Raw genomic sequence first — 20,018 nt, forward strand, 5'->3', positions numbered from 1 at the left:
TAATTATAACCAGTGCTGAAGACGTTCTCTATCTGGAGTCTGCATCAGCCAGACTTCATCTACTGCTTGCTCCTTTCCTTAGATGAATAAAGAACAACCAACTCCTAAACTGGTTACGGATATCTGTAGCTTGATAAAAACTTCAATTGTACCTCAAACAAAACAGACTCTCAAAGTGAGTATTTTTTTTTGTACATTGTATTGTATTTGCATATTTTTCCATTCCCTTTCAAACTCTTGTATTATTTTGTAAAGCCTACAACCAGGTGTCTTACTACAATCTGTCTCATTCCCTCTCTCAACACATGGACAATACCACTTGCTTTCATGTGAGTTGTTCTGTGCTCATATTTTCCAAGTATTTCTTCTTACCTTTTATTATTGCACTGAAACCAGTGCATTTCCTGCCAGTTGTTCGAGCAACCAGGAGCCCTGAAATTTAGAGTATTGATTTAGAGTATGTGTTTTGTCTTGTGGTGTTCTTTTTTTTTTTTTTTTTTTTGGCATTATTATATTTCAGGATATTACCCCCATTGGATCCCTTTGAGGCCTACACTACTAGGATATGGAAAGAGAAATAAAACTAGGGGGGTTTTTATGGAACTTACCAAGAACTTTTTCTTGGTCATGTCATCTTACTATTGGAGAGCAGCTGGTAGTTTGGTGGAGGGGTTTTGTGAACGGTATTTTCATCAAAGAAATAAAACCATTTTTTCATGCACATACTGAAGGATAATTCTACTTTTGCATTAAAATGCTCTGCTTTCTGTGTTATAACGTTCCTCTTTATTCAGGAGAGGTAGAAAATCATATGTGGTGTGATTCCAACATGCAAAAAGCATGCATGGACAGATCAGATTTGTTTTTGTTATGCTCTCATTAATCCAGGCCCTCTGAAATGTTTGTGTTGGCACTGAAGTGAGGGTAGCCTGGGATAAATGGAGGCAGGATATTGATAGGCTATTGTACACCTGGTAGGCCTTTGTGCAACCGTGTGCAGAACACCAGGTGAGATGTGGCGGCTCAGCCAGGACTGTGCATGGCACTCGTCAAGAGAGAGGGTGATGGTGTGAACTCCACACAGCAGAAATCAGCAGGGTTCCCACCTGAGTGCTGGTGTTCTGCAGAGAGGGGAAGGTTGCCAGAGGCTTCCTGTGAAGCCCCGATGCCTTGCAGATCTGTACCAAGCAGCCACAGGTACGGTGTGCTGGGACAATGCTGCCAGCCCATGCTTCTCCTTCCATCCCTGTGCCTGGCTCCAGCCAACATGGGGGGCACAGCTACCACTGTGTGTCCCAACACAGCTGGAGTGGAATACTAGTGAAGTGGGTTGTGTGGCAACCAGAAAGGTTGTCCATGACCCTTACAAGTGTTGGTAGAAAACCCATCTATTGGGGATTTTTTTAAAAATTTTTTTTAAAGATTTTGTTGCTATTGCCATCAACTGGGTCAGGGCAATTTTCTTATTACTCATGGAGTCACATTGCTAATTACTGTTACTCTGGTCTCGTACTGTCACTTATACTTCATTTGTTTACCGACTCTTCCGGTCAATAAGTCACACCTATTAGAACATTTTAATGGTGTCCGAGAACTAGTTAATGAAACTTCCAGTTGAACAGTATCCCATCCAGCATACCATTGCATATGACAATGAAAACAGTATCCAAGGGAGCAAGATGAATTACATTTCATGTTGTTCTTCAGGACACTGATGCAATGTGTTAGTGCAGCTGATACGTTTTTCTCTGAATAAAGGAAAGTAACCTTAAAACCACTGAAAAATCAAATGAGACTGAAATGCTCAGACTACACTGCTTCTATGAGAAAGCACACAAAGATGTGTAGGGATAAAAACTGTATGTAGTGATGAAGTAAGGAATGCAAGTCATGAGTTCTGATTCCCATGAGTGTAATAGAAGTTCAAAGGAGAACATCTAGTGAAATTGGTGAGAGGGGAGGAAATCTGATAGAAGGAAATACTTTTATTGAGGTGGAGCTAGATTGTCCAGTTAATTGCCAGGTATATGGCTAAGAAAATATACTAGTAACAGATTGGAAGTTCATATGGATTACAATGATAGAGTCATATTTTTTTACATTAAATTTAGTTCCCTTAAAATTTCTTAATTAAAAACTTATGTGGCAGTGTAGATGTGTCATATTTCTTTTTGTAGTGTTTCTTTTCTTCTATTTGAAGCACTTGGAAACTGGCCAAAATCATATGTGACAAATGGCATTTCCCTCTTACTGATGAATTCTTTTTGTCTGTCAACTGGAGCTGTGCAGGGGCGGGGAGAAGCATTTGCTTTTCAAATATACTTTCTCAAGCAAGGTTGCATGTGCCTTATGATTGCTTTAATTGTTTTTAAATCTGAGAAACAGATTAATATAATTGAGACACATGGCTGTACTGAGGAACATTCTCACAGCATTACACTGTTATTGGCAACTTGTTAAATGAGTTCTAAAAGCCTCATTTCTCAGTGTCCAGGATTATCTACATGCAGGAAAATGACAGACTATAACAACACAAATGTTAAAATGTTTATGGAAAGTGCTAGAATGGTCTAAAATAAAGTTAATGTAAGTGCAAGTTAGCCACTACCCTGTGATCAGGTGAAGGTAGTGATTTTGAGACCAGTGTAACAGTAGATTTACTGCTGACTAAACAGCTGAAAAACGGTGGTTTTGGAGTAATAATAGTTCCATTAAAATATTTTTCTTTAGTAAGAGCAGTTATTTTTCCTGAGAAATGAAAAAGCATGGCACCTACCTTGGTAAAATTTATATATACTCTGCATTTAGCTGTTGTGAACAAATGTAATGTCGCTGATGATGAGTATAGAAGTACTAGGGTCTGTAGGTGTCTAACCAAAGCCCTAAAAAATTAGGATCCTACAGGATTAAGCATGTGGCAGTTAAGCCATAGGACATACTTGCTGCCCCACTGAATTAATGAACTAATAAAGAATGGTGAAAGAAATTATTTTCCTATTGCTAGAGATGGGAATGGAGGCAGGATGATTTGCTTAAGGTGCTATATGATGCCTGTAGCAGAGCTGGGAAACAGGAATTTGATGTTTTGCATTCCAGGTTAAGTCCCAGATTGGGTTCCTCTGTGGCACTGACTCCTGGAGGAAAATAAGGAAAAGAAGCACGTGCCTTACTGTGAGGGTATCAGAATAATTAAACCTGAAGAGTTTCTTCCCAGCAGTTAAGTCAAATGACTGTGTTTACTTGTTGCTATACTTGGTAAATGTCTCTGAGTTATCCCACATTTTCTTAAACATTAGATTGGGACACAGGTTCTGCCTGGAATACATCCATTACAAGTGTATGTTCCTTCAGATACTGAGTGTCCAAGTAGTACACAACTTCTTTATCATTGCTGTCTTCATAAAAATACCAAACCAAACAGCCTTAATTATCTATTTGTTTGGAAACATTCAGTGCCTTTGTTCTTATTTTTGGAGGTTTGGCTGGGTTTCCTCACTTTCATGTCCTTCCATCTTCTCTTAGTTCCTTTTCACAACCAATGCTTCCTTTTTACTAATGTTTTCTTCAGCTCATGTTGTTGGAGATGTTGTCCCAAAATGTACAAGAGTTATAAAGCAAAGTTTGGAGAGACAAACTCCATGTGGAAGATTAGCAAACATTCTGCTAAGCCATTTTATAGTATTTTGTGATGTACATGTGTTATCTCAAATCCAGTTCTAGCATACAGAACAAAATACAGAACTTGAAGACTATACCAGCCTATAGCATAACCTGTAATGTCTCTGGTAATAGTAAGTCTCTGAGTAGCACAATATGTCCTGAGAGAAATTTGGGGATCATGTCTGTAACATTGTCCTTTACATGCCCTTTGGCAGCAATGTTACTCTGTCCACGCTGCAAAAACACCGTGCTAGTGTGTGACTGTCCATAACAGACAGTTGTGTGCTGGAAAGGTTGTTATTACAGAAATGTTCTTGAAACTGGCTATAATGTCTGCAGAGGAGCTGAATTACTCCTACAGTTTTCTTCTCTCTTCCTTCTGGTTTTGTTTTTTTTCCTGTTCCCCAATCTCCCCTCTGCTCCTTAAGTAGAACAGCTGCTAACACAGAGTCCATTCCATGTGTACAACCACCCAGGCAAGTAATGAGATTGCAAGAACATCCTCAGAGCACCACGTATTTACTGATGCAGTTCTGTCCATTTTTATGGCATGGAATTATATTGTCTGTCTTTGAGCAAAGGCACACACTGGAGATGCTGGGGAAGGACTCTCTAAATAACTTCCAGCTTGCTTGGCTCTTAGGCTCTGACAGTCATCTCTGCCTTCCAGAAGATTTGCACCCTTGAAGTCAAGTTCTACTTTTGGCATTTGCACCCATAAGAAGGCCCATGGCCTGCTTCTTCTGGAATCCAGAGCTACTTCTTATTTTCATATCTTGAGAAAAAAAATACTTGGCAGTGCAATGTGTGCATTTTTCTAAAACAAAATTTGAAGTCTCCAGCATATGTCTGGAAGGATATTTTACTTGCTTTCTTTATATAGGTTACATCAACTTGGATTCTTGAAATGGTTGATGTAATGACCAGGATGATGGGATAGAGTGACCTCTCAGCACATTTGTGGGTGATATTAAATTGGGGGGAGTGGCTGATACACTGGAAGGCAGGGCTGCTACTCAGACAGACCTAGTCAGACTGGAAAAATGAGCTCTTGGGGACCTCATGAAGTTCAGCAAAGGCAAATGCAAAGCCCTGCAACTGGGCTGGCATAATCCCACACAGTGGGACAGGCTGGGAACTGACTGGATAGCTTTCTAGAAAAGGAGCTGAGGGTAGTGGTGGACAAATTGAATGTGAGTCAACTGTGTGCTCTTGGAGCAAATGTGCCCAGCTGCAAACTGGGCTGAGTACCACTGGTGGGTTTGGAGGGAACTGATTCTTCCCCTCCATCTGACACTTGTGACACTACATCTGCAGCTCTGTGTCTCGTTTTAAGAAAGCCCTTGACACACTAAAGCAAGGCTAGTGAAGGCCTCCAAACTGCTCAGGCAGCTGCAGTTCATGACATACATGAAGAGAGAGCTGGATTTGCTCAGGTTTAAAGAAGATGGTGAGTGGAGATCATCATGCTGTGTACCACTTCCTAATGGAAGGGTGTAGAAGAGATGGAGCCACATTTTTCCCAGAGATGCTCGAGAAGCAATGAGCACAACCTACAACAGTTCAATATAGGAAACAATTTTCTTTTTGTTTTTTAAGGATCAAATACTGAAACAACTTGCCCAGAGAGGCTGTGGGAACTCCCTCCTCAGAGATACACATAACTCAACTGAACATGACTTAAAAGCAACCTGCTTTAATGGGATCTGCCATGAGGAGAAAGTTGGACTACAGAACTTGAAGAAGTCCCTTGCCACCTACACAATTCTGATAATGTGACATGATAGTAGATACATTCAAATTAGCAGTTCCACCCTGCCAGGGAAAGAGACTCCAATATCACTTCCTTTTGCCTAAAGGTTTTTATGAAACCATGGCCTGTAGGCAGGGAAGGCCTGTTCTGCAGTAACAAATTAATTGATAATTTTTTCCATATATCACCAAGTAAAATATGCAAATACACTGGAGAAGTCATCTGACCTGAATTCAAAGAGACTGGAGATTTTGCCTGCTTTTATTATCTAGACAGCTTTGTCACAAACAGAAAGAGTGCCCTTTTCATAAAGAACTACTTTCCTACCATTTTAACTCACTGTTATGAAATCCCATTTCTCTGCCTTTGTCCTTGTTAACCATTTCTGAATCTTCTTCCAGTTCTATTTTTACTGAGACCGGGGGGAGGCTGCAGAATTGAATGCAGTATCCAGGGTGGAGACAGAACATGGATTTATAGACGCTGCAGATTGTATTTCATTTAAGAGAGAAGAAATAGAAATGCACATTTTGTGTAACTTTTCCTTTTACCATGTCTACTGGCCTTTCGTTGTCTCTAAATGTTTTAAATTGCTTGAAAATAAAATGAAGATTTTTGTTACCTGTTTATTTGTTCACCTCTTAGTTGTTTTGTCCTTCACCCTGTCAAGAGTGAATATCCTATTGGTGTGGTCTGCTTGTCTTGCAGTTTTCTTTCAGGACCTGTCTTTCTTGCTGCTCCTCAGCTGTGCAGTTTTGTGGCAACTGAACCCTTGTCAGGATAAACCCACTAAATAATGTGTCCATCAAAGGAAAGGTAGTATAATGTAGCCCTCATCTGTTCCAGGCTAATCTGCACAAGAGCCCTCTGTCTTTAAACACTTTAAACACCATCCAGACTGCTTTGGGAACTGGGAAGTTACTGAATGTATTGTTGAGGGTCAAAAAAATCCCTGGAAGTACTGAGGGGTAGGGCACACTGGGATTAGCCAGAGAATTTAAGAGTAGGAAAGAAGTGAGTATAGGAAAACTTGCATCTTAAGACATGTAAGATCAAAAAGGGGCTAAATAGTGCTCAAGAGCTGAGTATGTGTCACTTGTCAAGTAGGCTCTGAATTTCTCATCTACAAATCTCTGTGGGATGGTCTCCTACTTTTATTCTTTGCTTTTGCAGAGTGGTTGGGATGAGGAGTAATTGAACCAGAGAACTGTAAGCACTAACATCAGGATTTGCTATACCTGAATTAAACCAGATACTTCAAATCAGCCAAAAGATGCAAGAGTCATTTGCTGAGAGTATGCACAGTGCCAGTGCACAACAGGCAGGTTGATGTTCAATAAAATGTTGTTTAGGCACCAGCAGCTGTTTGATTTTCAATAAGAAGTGGGGACTCAATAGAAGGTAAGAGTTTAAATGTATTCACAAATCTGGGCCAACATGACAAACTTACTATGTTTTCTATGTAGACCTATTTTCCACTGCACTGGAAGGCAACAAATGGCATGGTTACTATACAATATAAACAAATTAGAACAATTTATATAACCTATAATTATAAAGACTTAAGCTTATGTTTCTTTGAAGTATCAATTACTGACTTAAGAATACTTTTTCCTAAAACTAAGAAAGATTTTATAGTTCTATAGACTTTATATTTCCTTTAAAAAGCTCAACTATGGACAAAAGAAGACATGTTCAGGACTCTTATGAGCAGAAGACTTGTAGACTCATTGCCATAAAGAGCTAAGGAAACAGTGGAGTGTGAAGGAAGCTGCTGAATTGAAGTCCCAGTACCTTGTACATGTGAACAGTGCTCAGGGAAGATGATATTTAACTCTTACAGAGTTCAGTGAATCTTCAAAGACCTATAGAAATGTTGCGTAATTTCCATAGTACAGATGGAAAACTAGCACACCAATGGGTTTGGCAGTCTTCAGACACAGTCATTCTTTTTGATTTCATTTTAATACAAGGAAGACAATCTGTAGGTGGCCAAGCACTGGAACAGGTTGCCCAGGGTGGTTGTTGAGTTTCCCTCACTGGAGATATTCCAGAACCATCTGGATGCAATCCTGTGCCATGTGCTCTAGGATGACCCTGCTTGAGCAGGGGAGTTAGACTGGGACTGTGGTCCCCTCCAATCTTACCCATTCTGTGATTCTCTGACCTAATCCAAATACATAAATTGTTTCCTTGGTTTAATATAAAACAAATTCCTCATGGTGATATTATATTTACAGAATTTCATAGTGAGCCATCTAGAAAAACTCTTACCTACAGATCCTGTGACTAATAAAGTTCATACCATCCTAAACACTGCTGCATTCTTTAAAATAACATGTATGAAGACTAGTGTTCCTACATATAAAGGAGAAAAAGTTATAATTGCATATTAAATGCCATCATAAATTAAGAGACCCAATGCCATGGACTACCCCATTTGTACCAGCAGGGATGGAACCACCATTCTCTTTGCATTTACTATACAGAATGAGGGAGTTTGCTGTATTGTGTGTACCAGGCCTTGCTAATTGGCATCAGGATGTGCAAGACAGAAAGATAAAAAGGGAGTGACAAATCAGTCCTAGTAAAGCTTTAAAATGAACAGTTTTATCTTCAGCTGTTAGAGGTGTGAATCTTACTAAATGGATTTAAATTCTGCTGAGTACTTATCCTACTATATATATATATGTAGCATCCAGTCAAGGGTGATCTCAGAACCAGCAGTCAAAAAGTGACTGGGAATAAAGTAGTTCATTTCTTTGACACCTTCTTTGATAGCTTTCTAGTTTCAAGTCTAGGTTATAGCCTTCACTGATTAGCCTTTTAAATAAACAGACATTTGCCCAAACAGCCATATTACAGTGTTCATGGAAGTCTTTCAGTTGGTAGGTACTAAATATATTTTTTCCTTTTTAGGGTGTAAACCAGCACATTTTAATTGTGTCTCAGTTACTTTACCATAAGTATCTCCATCTAAATTATGCTGAATGATAAAAATTTTGTCTAGCTTCTTTTTGTGACTGATACCCCAAAAATATGAGTAATATGGTGCATACAAAGTTTATGCTGATCATATTCAGATTATCTTTTAAAATACACATCTTATGCATACTTGACATTTTTACTTCACAGAACAAAACAGTTCTGCATACACGGAGTATTCTGAATTCTGTGTGTCTGCATATAGGATCTGCATATTTAAACTTAATGGTGATTTGATGCTGCTGGGAGACTCACAACCACCTAATTTCCCAATTCTGTATGCAATTTTTTAATGTTGCGTTGATGTTTTAATATTTCTCTAGTTAATTCCTCTCTCAGAAAGAAGAAAAGATAAAGCTTTATTAGTTTATGCACCATGTAATCCCTAGGAAGGATTAACCTGGGATAGATAATCTTTGCTTGTGTTCAAGTGTTATTTAGAATGGAGGGTCAACTTAATTACATAAGCAAGCCTAATTTTTATTCTGTAAAATACTATATTGAATTTTTGTTTAGATTGATTCTTTCTGAAAACCACAAAAAAAACCCCAACCCTGAATAGTTTTTATCAAAAAACCCAATGGCCAATACTGCACATCACTCTTCCAAATGCACTGACATTCACGGATAATTGTGTGCAGAGATGCTGCTGAACATCCATTTTCTTCCCATCAACTGGTCTTTTTCATTTACTTGTTTTTATTGAAGCAACACACAGTTTGTCTATGGATGTGTGCAAACATGTTTTGCATATTCATACAATAAAGTAGAATTAAAACGTAAAGCACTGTAAAGTAGTTAATTCTCTGAAATTACTTCATTCCTGTTCCTAGGGGAGGGAATGCATCTTAAGATCTAAATAACACAAGCATGAAAGGATCACTTGTTTCATGTAAGGAGAGAAACATTTCCTACCGTAGCACATATATTGCATCCCCCACCTCAGTTTTCTGTAATCTGCATAATTAGCTGATTACTGCAGAACTGGAAGGACTGGAATTAGGTGGGTCCTTTTATGATCCTTATGACAGCAAGTTGAAGGAAGAGGAGGAGCTGCAGCAGTCCTAATTTTACTTGAAATACTGGACTTAGAAACCTATGTGAGAACACTGAGCAGCACAACCCCTTGGAGAAGGGTGGCCCTTGAAAACAAGTGTCACTGCTTACTGCTGTGCTGCTGCTTTCAAGTTTTTGGTCTTTGAATTTTGTTTTTCATCACTTTGTTCTGACCTCTGTCCATCATCTTTTTATCTCTGGCTTCTTAAGTCACTGGTCATTTGTTCAAGGAGCTGAAGGTCAGATCATCTGATCTGACTTTATGCCATAGGCCCTGAAATTTCTTGTACCAGCCCAAGTAATTTCTCTTTGAGCAAGGCATATTTTCTACCAGCTTAAAGCATATAATTAAATTTGGAGTCACACAACATTAGAAGATAAAGAACTTCCTGTTCTGTTATCACAAGAGCATCTTGTAAGGGGCCTATGTCTGGAAAAAGGCTGAATGGAGTAGGCACCAGAGGTAGAGATGGGACAGCCTAATTAGGGAAGGATATATTTAAAACTGAATGACTTACAATAAGATGGGACTACACACATTTGGAGTGTGTCATATTTTTATAGTAAAAATAAAATTTAATAAACACCACTTTTTTTAACCCCTCAGAAAAAAGGTGGGCTACTAATTAAATATTTGTTATAAGCAATAATTTGGACCTTTGAGTAAAGGAAGGAATGGTAATAAGTTCAATACTAAAATGTTTCAACTAACCGTCAGAGAAGGTTTAGTCTTCAGAAAATACAAACGAAGTATAAACAGTATTTCTTACAGGTTAGGTTCTGACTTCAGGTAAACCAGTACATACCTAAGAGGTAACAAAAATATATAAAATTATCTAATGCCTGAGATTCAGCAGTTTACAGAAGAAAATACATTTTTAAAGAAAATAGTAATCACAGTTGCATAAGTCCCATTTTACAAATTTAAGTATAAGGATAACTGAAGCTCTCTACAAAGTCAGTGGTAAGGTGCAAATTTGAAGAGCACAGTTGCTTGTCATTTTCTGTGCTACAGTGTGCTACTGCTGCTTATTGATCAAGAATAACAACGTTGTGGTTTTAAGGAAAGGCTGACATGCCCAGACTACATGTATATAGAAAAATCTCAGAAGGCAGGCAACATTTCCTTTTAAAATAGCTTCTAACAATGCTTTAGTATAATTATACATGCTCCAGACTGAGGTTTGGAAGAATGTTAACTCTCCTTTCAATTAAAAACCTCCTTTTGTATGCAGCCAATGGGTGGGATGCCACATTTGAGAGTGCAGCATTCAAGTTAAAACCTCAACCATCCAAGGTTTGTTTTGAGTCTTACAGCACACAAACTCAAACTTCAAATTTTGTGGAAGCCTACGTTGTTTCTAACAATGTAGAAAAAAGATTTATAAAACAGATTTTAAAAGCATGAAAAAAGTGAAAAGTTGTTTAGAGTGAAGTATGAAAAACAGCAGGACTCTGCCTGTTGTAGCAACTTCAATCTTAATGGCAGTGCAATTCTGTTGCAATTGCAATTGTTTCCTAAAAACATTACTCCATGTATCTATGTCCTACCTTGCAATAGCTGTGTGGACTTGCGAAAGGTCTTGCTGCTCCATCCGTGCTATTATTTGTAATTGCTACTGTAAACTTCCTATTCTTCTGGATTCTCTTCCATACTTCAGAATTAGAACTCCATGAAACTAAGGATACTGTGTTAGTCTGTTAGTCCACTGTCATGGAACTCTCTTCACTTCTGAAATTGCCTGTTTGTAGGAGTAATCTGTCTATACCTGGATGCTTCCAATCCAGCTCACAGCTGCAGTTATGTCAGCACTACTAAATTAGGCAGTGCTAACACAGTAGTTCACGCTTGCTTCCCAAAAGTCTTGAGCAGTGTGCTTACTAAGGAATACTGACTCTTTCAAGGAATAAGAAAATGTGCTAACCTTGTTTTTAGATATATTAATTTCTTCAGAATAATTCTTTGAGGAATCACTAATTTCTACACATTGTGTTGCTTATATGGCAAATCAATTTTAGCCTGAGATTTTATAATTTTAGGGTCATATTGGTTTGAATGGACAGAGGGGTGCAATATACAATTCTTTACAGAAAATACTTTCCTAAGGTATCTATGGCAGCATTCACAGGGTCATGGAATGGTTTGGGTTGGAAGGAACCTTCAAGATTATCTTGTTCCAACTCCCTCTGTCACAGGCAGGGACACATTCCACTAGCACAGGTTGCTTTAGGGATGCATTCAAACAATTCTCATGCTTTCCTGCTCTACTTGTATGATTTCCTTAAAATGCTAATCCTTCTAGTTTGACAAACAACAGTTAAAATACTCTTTACCCTTTTTGTATTTGAAAACACTTACTTGCCCAAGAAAAGTCAAGAATGGAAATGAAGATTGCCAGGAAGGAATGAAGGGTGAATTCTACAAAGAAATCGTATTTGGAAAAGTGTGAGTGGTTTAGGAGGATGGGAAGACTATTTTCTCCCCTGCCCTCTGAAGAAGATGTATTTTGAATCCTGTATTTCAGTAATGATTTTAAAGAAAACAAAACCAGCTCTTATCAGTTTGATGCTCAACAATACAAAACCATTAGTAAGTACATCAAATGTGTCAGCTAACTTCATTCTCCTTGTGTTTCTGCAGAGGTATTTTCTTTGAAAGACCCTAGTCAAGTCTGGCCACTCTTTATTTAAAGTTTTATTTAAATTAAGAATTATTCAGCGCATATATAAAATTGTTAGCTTTGTAACATAGCTTTTGTTTCACTGCATTTCAGGAGACATTAATTTTTGTTTTCAGTATTTTCGCAACATGAAGCAGAGTGATAGAAAACAAAAGCAAACATTACTGTTAGGGATTTGAAACTGCAATTGCTTGCAAAGTGTCAGAGGTGAATGTGAAGAATTCCTTACGTATGTTTTTATACTCAGACAGCTTGAAGACACTTTGCCATTTTTACTAGTGCTTGTAAACCTGCGTTTTGGATGACTTCTTGACCTTTTGGAATAAGTATGACAGTTAAGATAAGCTGATGAATAAAGGCTTATCCTGTTTGCTGGAATTAGGGTATTGGTCTATAACTGAGCGTCATGGTGACATTCTCTATATGAAGGGCCTGAGCTTCTTCCATAACACATGGAGAGAGTTGAGAATTCATAAGAGCCAATAAGATCATTGGGGAATTTCTGTTTTAGTCACATGGATATGATTAAGCAAAGCAGAAAGGTGTAACATTTAGCCCCTTTGACCTAAGACTGCAGGGAAGCAGACTCAGTGCTGATGTGTTAATAGCTTTCAGGATATGAGAGATACAGTTTAGAGGCTTTGAAGATGTTTAACCTACTTAGCTCACCTACAAAAAGGATAATCTGATTGCCAGCTTCAAGAGGATTGTTAGCAACCCTCAGCAGTCTCCTGCAAAACTTGCTTTAGAGAGATCATTACTGCTCAGAGCAATCTAACTCACCAAGTGTGTGTTTGATTTAGCACTTCATTCTGGCTCAAAAGTGACCCAAACTGATTGCCCCCATGTACTGTGCTTTGGTTCATTTGATAGAGCTGTCTCAGAGCATGGAATTCCTTTGGGGAATAAAACAGGAAGGTGTGCTCCAACCACGACATTCAACCTGTGTTTGGACTAAAGCCATTCCAAAGTTAACCCCTGAAACGTGCACTGGGGCTGAGCATTCAACAGCTACACAACATTTGCTTTCCAAAAGGGCTTCATTTGGATGAGTCTGCTTGCACACGGGCATGAGCATGTGCAAAGTCAGCAGCACCAGCACACACCTTCCTCTTTGGTCTCTCCCAGACAGCTTGTACTAAATATACACTCCTAAAAGTCACACTAATTTGCCTTTGACATTATCAAGGGATTGAGACCTTCTAGATCTTGGTAAAGCTAAAAAACAAAGAAAGGATTTTTTGCTATTCTGGCAGGAAACTCCCTGTGGAGAGAGGTATTCCTCAGTTCTGCTGTGTTACTTGGCAAAGCACCGATCTTTAACTGAATTAGACTACAAACCACTGTTTTCCCCTCCCCCATCTTCTTTATGGGCAGATTTAAACCTCATATATAACCTGTAATAGAAAAAAGATCAATTCACTTTACCCCTATTCCATCGTTGCAGTTACAGCAGAGTTCTCTAGCATTAAAGACCTGTTGTAATCAACCTCTAAATGGAAAGCAGAGCAAATATGGGCAATGTCAGGTGAAAAATCAAGATATTGAAGGTAATACATAGCTCTAAAGTACAGCTACAATGAGCATTATGGATTTAATAAAACACTTCCTGGGTTTCATGCTAGCAGTGGATACAGTGATAGTTTCTGTCTTCCAAAGGAAGTACTCTGACACACCTTATGTTGCTAAATTAGTCAGTGCAGCCACAGTTACAGAAAAGCAAATGATAAAATTGAGATGTGATGTAAACAGCTGAAGCTCATGATAATGGGTTAGCTAGTTACAACAGTGAGGTAAATATTATATTAGCAAACAGGTCAGAAAAATAGGTGTAATTTTCCTCACCTTAATCTCCAAAGCCTGTTTATTACATTCAAATAAAACAGCAGTTCTGAGAAAACGGAATAGAATAAAATAATCTAATAGCATAGGACATAGATTGCTACATTTAATTATTCCCAACCATAATAAATAACAAGGAAAAAAAGGGTTATTTTTAAAGGGTAGGAAAAATTCTAGTATTTTTTTTTTTGAGAAATGGAAAGACGTAGCGTAATATTAACAAAATGAAAAGTGTCTCTGAAAGAAGAGTTGACAAACTAAAAACTTCATTATGTGCTTCCCTTGAATCCCTGAAGTATCTTGATACAAATAAAGCAGTATCTCGTTTTTCAAGACAGATCCTGCCCTTTCAGAAAGGGTCCTTATCTCACTGGACATGAAGTGAGAACTGCTCACACAACTATCTGAACTTCTGATGGCTCATTACCTATAATCAGCTAGGATAGGGATAAGTTATTGTTAAATCAAGAATTGAAGCAATGTATATATGATTCCTATTGAAATATAGCCTTTTTGTCCACACAGATGCATTTCTCCAATAGTAAGAAAATTTGCAAATGTATAACTCTCTTAAGCAAATAGTAAAGCACCTTAAAAAATGTACAAATCTTAAGAGTATGCAGTGTCGAGGCTCAGTAAAGTGAAAAACTGAATTTAATCTACTAAGAGCCTGCAGAACAGACCTTTTATTTGTATCAGCCTCTCAAATTTACTCTTTAGTATTCCTTGTTTGAATTAATACAGAATCTTCCATTTCATTTTTAAACCACATTTTCAAAGCTCTGTGTGTGTGTGGCTCTGCAAACGAATTTTGAATTTCCTAGTCCAGCAAAAAGCTTTATTTGCAAAGTTTTACATACGTTGGACAACTAATGCTTAGGAAGGCTACCTTAGGCAGGCACCTTGATTGTAATGATTAAAAAATTAACTACAGCATTTTTAGAACAGCATGCTTGAAGAGAGGGTTTGGGTATTTGCTCTAGAGACATTTTCAGGAATGGCTTCAGTTTTGCCACTCTTCCTGTAAAAGTGTGTGTGTCACCATCAGGAGACAGTCTAAGCTGTAACATCACCCTCAGCCTAACGATTTTGTCTCTTATCCTTCCCCCTGCCAAAGTGAGATGGTGCAGTTTGATTTGTTGCCAAACATACTGAGAGGTTTGAGTAACTTAGATACCTCAGGGACTAAAGCTAGCTGGGGAAAAAAACATGGATCCACCTACCCATTATAACTGTTACAACAGTTAAAGGTTAAACACAGAGACTGGCATTACCCCATGCCCCTTCTTGTTTCCTTCTTCTGGCTAACAGAATACCTCTAATCAATCTAACCATTTGAAAAATGGTTTTGTGTTTTTTCTGTTCACATCCTCATTAGAGCAGTCATCCATGACTTTGTCGCAATGCAACGTATTTTACTCATGACTCTCCTCTGAGGCTATCCTGAGGCCTGAAGCTAATGCTCCTGATGGTGGCTGGCAGGACCACAATCCAGTTTAGCCCCGCTTAATATGTCTGGTGTCTGTGTGCTCAAACATTGCACCGAAATGGCTTGACTTTTTTTTTTTTACTTTTTTTTTTAATTCAAGCAATCCTTTCTAACGTTGCACCTTCCAAGCCAGAGGAATCTTTGTTCCTCGCCTGCCGCGGGCCGGGTCAGACACGCCCCGGGAGGGACTCGCTCCCCCTGCTGGCTCGTGGCAGCGAAATTCCCCTTGGATCGAGCGAGATACTCCACGGCGAGGCGCTACGGAATGCTGCTTACGAGGGTTTAATTTTTGCCGCAGATTACGATTGAGACATTGAAATCAAACCAAAATATTATCTATTGTAAAAACCCACAATTTTCACTGCTTTCCACCAATTCCAATAAAATTTTAACATGCAAGAAATCTTAATTTCAAAACTGCTAAATAGTTTCTCAAGGAAACTAACGGTTCATAGGTAACCTCGGGCTCAGAGCATGTAAGTTACAGTTTAACTTGCCCTTTGGCTGTTGTCAAATACTCTGCTCCCCCTCCACCACGGTCAGTCTCCCAGCGATAGCAGAAATCACGTCTCTGCCAGGGCAAGAATGGTATGCAAAAAGCAACTGAACTTCAATGGTTGTTAGAGTGACAAGTCACAAATACAGCTTTGCAACATCCCATATGTGTAGTTGGAAGATACTGATACACTATTTAGCTCAGGTCTGAGGGTAACCAAGTTATAATATATAGATGTTTAAGAAAGAATAAGCAAAAAAGTAAAAAACCCCGCCACAATCTCTTCATTCATACAGAGGTAAGTGTTGTCTACTATAGGATATTTTTTTCTTGCATGGATTAAAAAAAATGTACAGACTCGTGTAGTTGCTGCTAAAGTAAAAGTCATCCTATTTTCATGGCTCAAACCCATAATTTGACCAGTAGGTGGTGGAAATTATAATGTATAATTTCATCAGCATTTAAAAAGGAAAAGCTTTTGCTGTTTCAGTGATGCAGTGGGTCAGGGTTTTCAAAAGCATGGTATCACATGACAAATAAAATACCACAAAGAGAATAACTTGCATGCAACAATCAATGTTTTATCACAGAGATATTAAGAATCCATCACTACCAACAAAAAAGCAGAAACAAAACCTAATACCGGCAATACCTTCAGTGAGAGTCCTTCTCCATACGCTGGCGAGCTGCAAGAATGTGCCCTAGATCTTCCTGTTGTGGCCAGAGAAATGTTCACTCACCTCTGGGCATCTTAAGCAAACGAGCTGTGTCAAGCAGTGGCAGCAAATTGAACAATAGCCACCAACTGCAAATTGACTTTTAGAATGGATTACATTAGACTATATTTAATTTACACATGATTACTTTGACTAAAGAGCAGTATTCTGGTTAAGTCACCTTTGGAAAAGAATTGTTCGTACTCTAATTTAGTTAGTTTAATTTTGCAGGTTTCTCTTCTCATAAAGGTCTAATAAAGGTTTAAGTATTGCAGCTTGATTAATTCAGGTCAATATCCCAAGCACACCTTCACCAAAGTTCCCCTTTTCATACTCTTGTTTTGTATAAAGCTCTGTCTTGGTGAAATTTTATAGAATGTATACATTCTTTGTTGTGGAGTATTTCCTTGGGTAGTAGTTATAACAAATTCCTGTCTGACTACAACTGGCTCTTTTTACAGATATTTAAAAGAAAAAATTTTAAATTTCATGGTTAAATTATTCAATTTAGATTGAAAGATTTTTTTTCCTTCCCATGACACATGCAGAGTTGGAATAACCATATATTCCGTAACGACTGTTTGAGGAAAGAGAGCAACGTCATCATCCATATTTATTATGGAATTCTGAGAAATTCTGGGAAAGATCAAGAACTTGATTCAAATTGAAAAAAAAAAATTGAAACAGCAAAATCAAAACAGTTTTGAAGGGAGTACATTCCTCAAATTATCTCCACACAGAAATAATTCATTCACATCAGAAATTCCAGTGAGCTGTAATCCTCATGTCAGAAAGTGTTGCATGATAAGGACTTCAGAGACGGCAGATTAAGGACTGCACTGGAAAAACTTACTTGTCTTCCACTCATCTGGAACTGTCATTCACTCTTGATCAGTGAGCACATAATAAATATGGGTTCCAAAGCAATTTACTTTATAATATTTGAATTATGAAAAGTCAGACTGGTTTTGTCTCCTCTCCAAAAGTTTGTTTAGAGTTCAAGAGAAGTCCCTTTGCTTGTTTTGTTTCATAAACTTATTCCAGATTTTATAGGAATGTAACTTTTAAAGTCAAAAGCTTGTTCAACAACCTCCTAATTCTAACCCAAAAATTATTTTTTTTTTCTAACAGTTTGAAAGGCAGGGTATTTGTATAGATATTTTAGTAATTTAACTTTACCTGATGGGAATTTCAGGCTCACATTTTCAGTCTGTATTACATCTGAAGTATTTCCAAAGTAGTCAGGAATTCCCAACAGGCCATTCTCTCCAGGTGAACAGTATGCAGCAAATCCTAACAGCAGGCTTGGAAAAACCAGCAACATGATTTATGTAATACCTATAAATCAAAAGGATTAATGGCTAAGATTAATATTTTTACTGTGTTACTACCAGCCAAAAGGTTTTACCTCAGCAGTGGCTTGTTGTTCTGGATGAGAATGATCATACTGCTTGCTTTCTTAAGCTGCTTAGTGTTCAAACAATTGTAGTTTGGAATTGGATAAGCTATCTTACCATTTTTATGGTCTATTTCATGGTTTATGATCCATGAATGTAACTGTTATTCTATGCATGATCTTTTTTTCTGTTTCTCTCATGTCCCTTTAGATCCTGTGGTAAGCAAAGGCCCAATTTCACAGTGACTCCTAGGGATCTGTTAAATGCCATATCATACACTTAGGCACTAACTGTTAATATCTGACTGCTGTGATTGAATTGTCACACTTAGTCTCAAGAATCACAAGGGCTGAGATCAGGGGGAGGTAATTCACCCTTTGGAATTGGGAAAAGCCTCAAGGCAAAGCTTCAACAATTTAGACAGTCCCTATAGGGTAATTAGACTGGAACAATGTTTAATACATTATTTATTAATAATTAATGTTTTAGGCCTTACCAGGTCAAGAAACATTCCATCAGTATCACTTCGCCAGATAAACTACTGCATTTCTTCCAGTCTTGATTAGTGGTAGTTTAATCTTCATACTGTTCTGGTTAAAACTTCTAAAACTTTTCTTTATGCAGTCCTACCATACAGCTCACATCAGTTAGTGGGGGTATCTGTGCAAGACTGATCAACTGCACTATTGACATTGCCATCACTAATGCTGCTGAAAAAAGAGAAACAGGATCAGAAAATCCTTAGTTGTAAAGGACCCATAAAAATAATTGAGTCCAACTCCTGGTCCTACACAGGACAGCCCCAAGAATCCCACCACGTGCCTGAGAGCCCTGTCCAAACATTCCTTGAGCTCTGTCAGGCTTGGTGCTTTGATCACTTCCGTGGGGAGCCTGTTCAGTGTCTGACCACCCTCTGGGGAACCTTTTCCTTATATCCAATCTAAACCTCCGCTAACACAACTTCTGCCATTCCCTCGGGTCCTGTCACTGGTCACCAGAGCAGAGGTCAGTGTCAGCCCCTCCACTGGCCCTCATGAGGAAGCTGCAAGACCACAACGATGTCTGACTTCAGTCTCCTCCAGGCTGAACAAGCCAAGTAACCTCACGTACTCCTCAAACGGCTTCCCCTCCAGACCCTTCACCATGATCGTCATGATGTTATCGGAACACAATTATGTCCACTGTCCGAGAAGAGAAAACCCAATTCCTCTCATTTGAAAGAGCACTCAAGAGAGCTCCAATGTGGCCGTTCCGCGGGCAGGGGGTGTGCCACCTGCCCGGCCAACGGACGGTGCTACTGCCTGTTCCTGGGATGGTGTCGCCGTCCGGCCAGGGGTTTTACTGCCTGTCCCAGGGAAAGTGTCCCCGCCTGCACCTGCCGCTAGTCAGACTGGCCTCGGCCGTCGATTAAGGACGGCACAGCACCCCTTCGGCCTCGTGCTCACTCAGGGGCTTTTATCGGGCAAAGGCGTTTCCATTTTGTGCGTTCCGACATGAGGAACCCCAGACCACCGCAAGCCCCGGGGCTCACACGCGCTCCTGTCGGCTAAGCGCGGCCCCGCTGCCTGACGGCCCTCAGGGCACTGGGGCGCGCGCACGGCGCGAGGCGCGGCGGCAGCTCCGCCCCCCAGCTCACGCGCAGTGCCGCCTCCGCCAGGCGTGACGCCACTGGGCGCCAGGAATCCCGCGATCTGCCAACGTCACGCGGCTTCCGGGAGAACCAGCAGGAGCCTTAAAGGGCCGCGGCGTCCCGCTACCCGGAGCGGCGGCCCCGGGTGGTGGCGGCCCCGGCCCCGGTCCCGGTCGTACCGGTGTCTGTACCGGTCACACGGTACCACCGGCACACCGGCTAGGACGGGCTCCGGCCCGCTGAAGGGAAAGGCGCGTGAGGGCGGGGCCACAGGCAGGCACCCAATCAGCAGCTAAGAGCTTCCCAGCCGCCC

At 39.5% G+C, this 20,018-nt stretch overlaps 1 protein-coding gene and 1 long non-coding RNA gene across 2 annotated transcripts in view; one reads left to right on the top strand and one right to left on the bottom strand.

Moving 5' to 3' along the window:
• LOC104684715 (phospholipase A2) overlaps positions 1-19,642 on the bottom strand; it is a 29,635-nt gene extending 9,993 nt beyond the window's left edge. Inside the window, exons 1-3 of the mRNA XM_039560339.1 lie at positions 19,607-19,642; positions 18,572-18,782; positions 17,858-17,982 (exon numbers count right to left, since the gene is read on the bottom strand). Of these exons, the coding sequence (XP_039416273.1) occupies positions 17,858-17,982; positions 18,572-18,591 (145 nt within the window). The 5' untranslated portion in view covers positions 18,592-18,782; positions 19,607-19,642. The remainder of the gene's footprint in view (positions 1-17,857; positions 17,983-18,571; positions 18,783-19,606) is intronic.
• Positions 91-6,040, top strand: LOC120410795. Its single transcript, XR_005603133.1, has 2 exons — positions 91-175; positions 3,097-6,040. It is a non-coding gene; the product is annotated as an uncharacterized LOC120410795 (long non-coding RNA).
• Positions 19,643-20,018: the final 376 nt, after the last annotated feature.

The sequence above is a fragment of the Corvus cornix genome, chromosome 14 (genome assembly GCF_000738735.6).
Source record: "Corvus cornix cornix isolate S_Up_H32 chromosome 14, ASM73873v5, whole genome shotgun sequence".
Classification (NCBI taxonomy): Eukaryota; Metazoa; Chordata; class Aves; order Passeriformes; family Corvidae; genus Corvus; species Corvus cornix.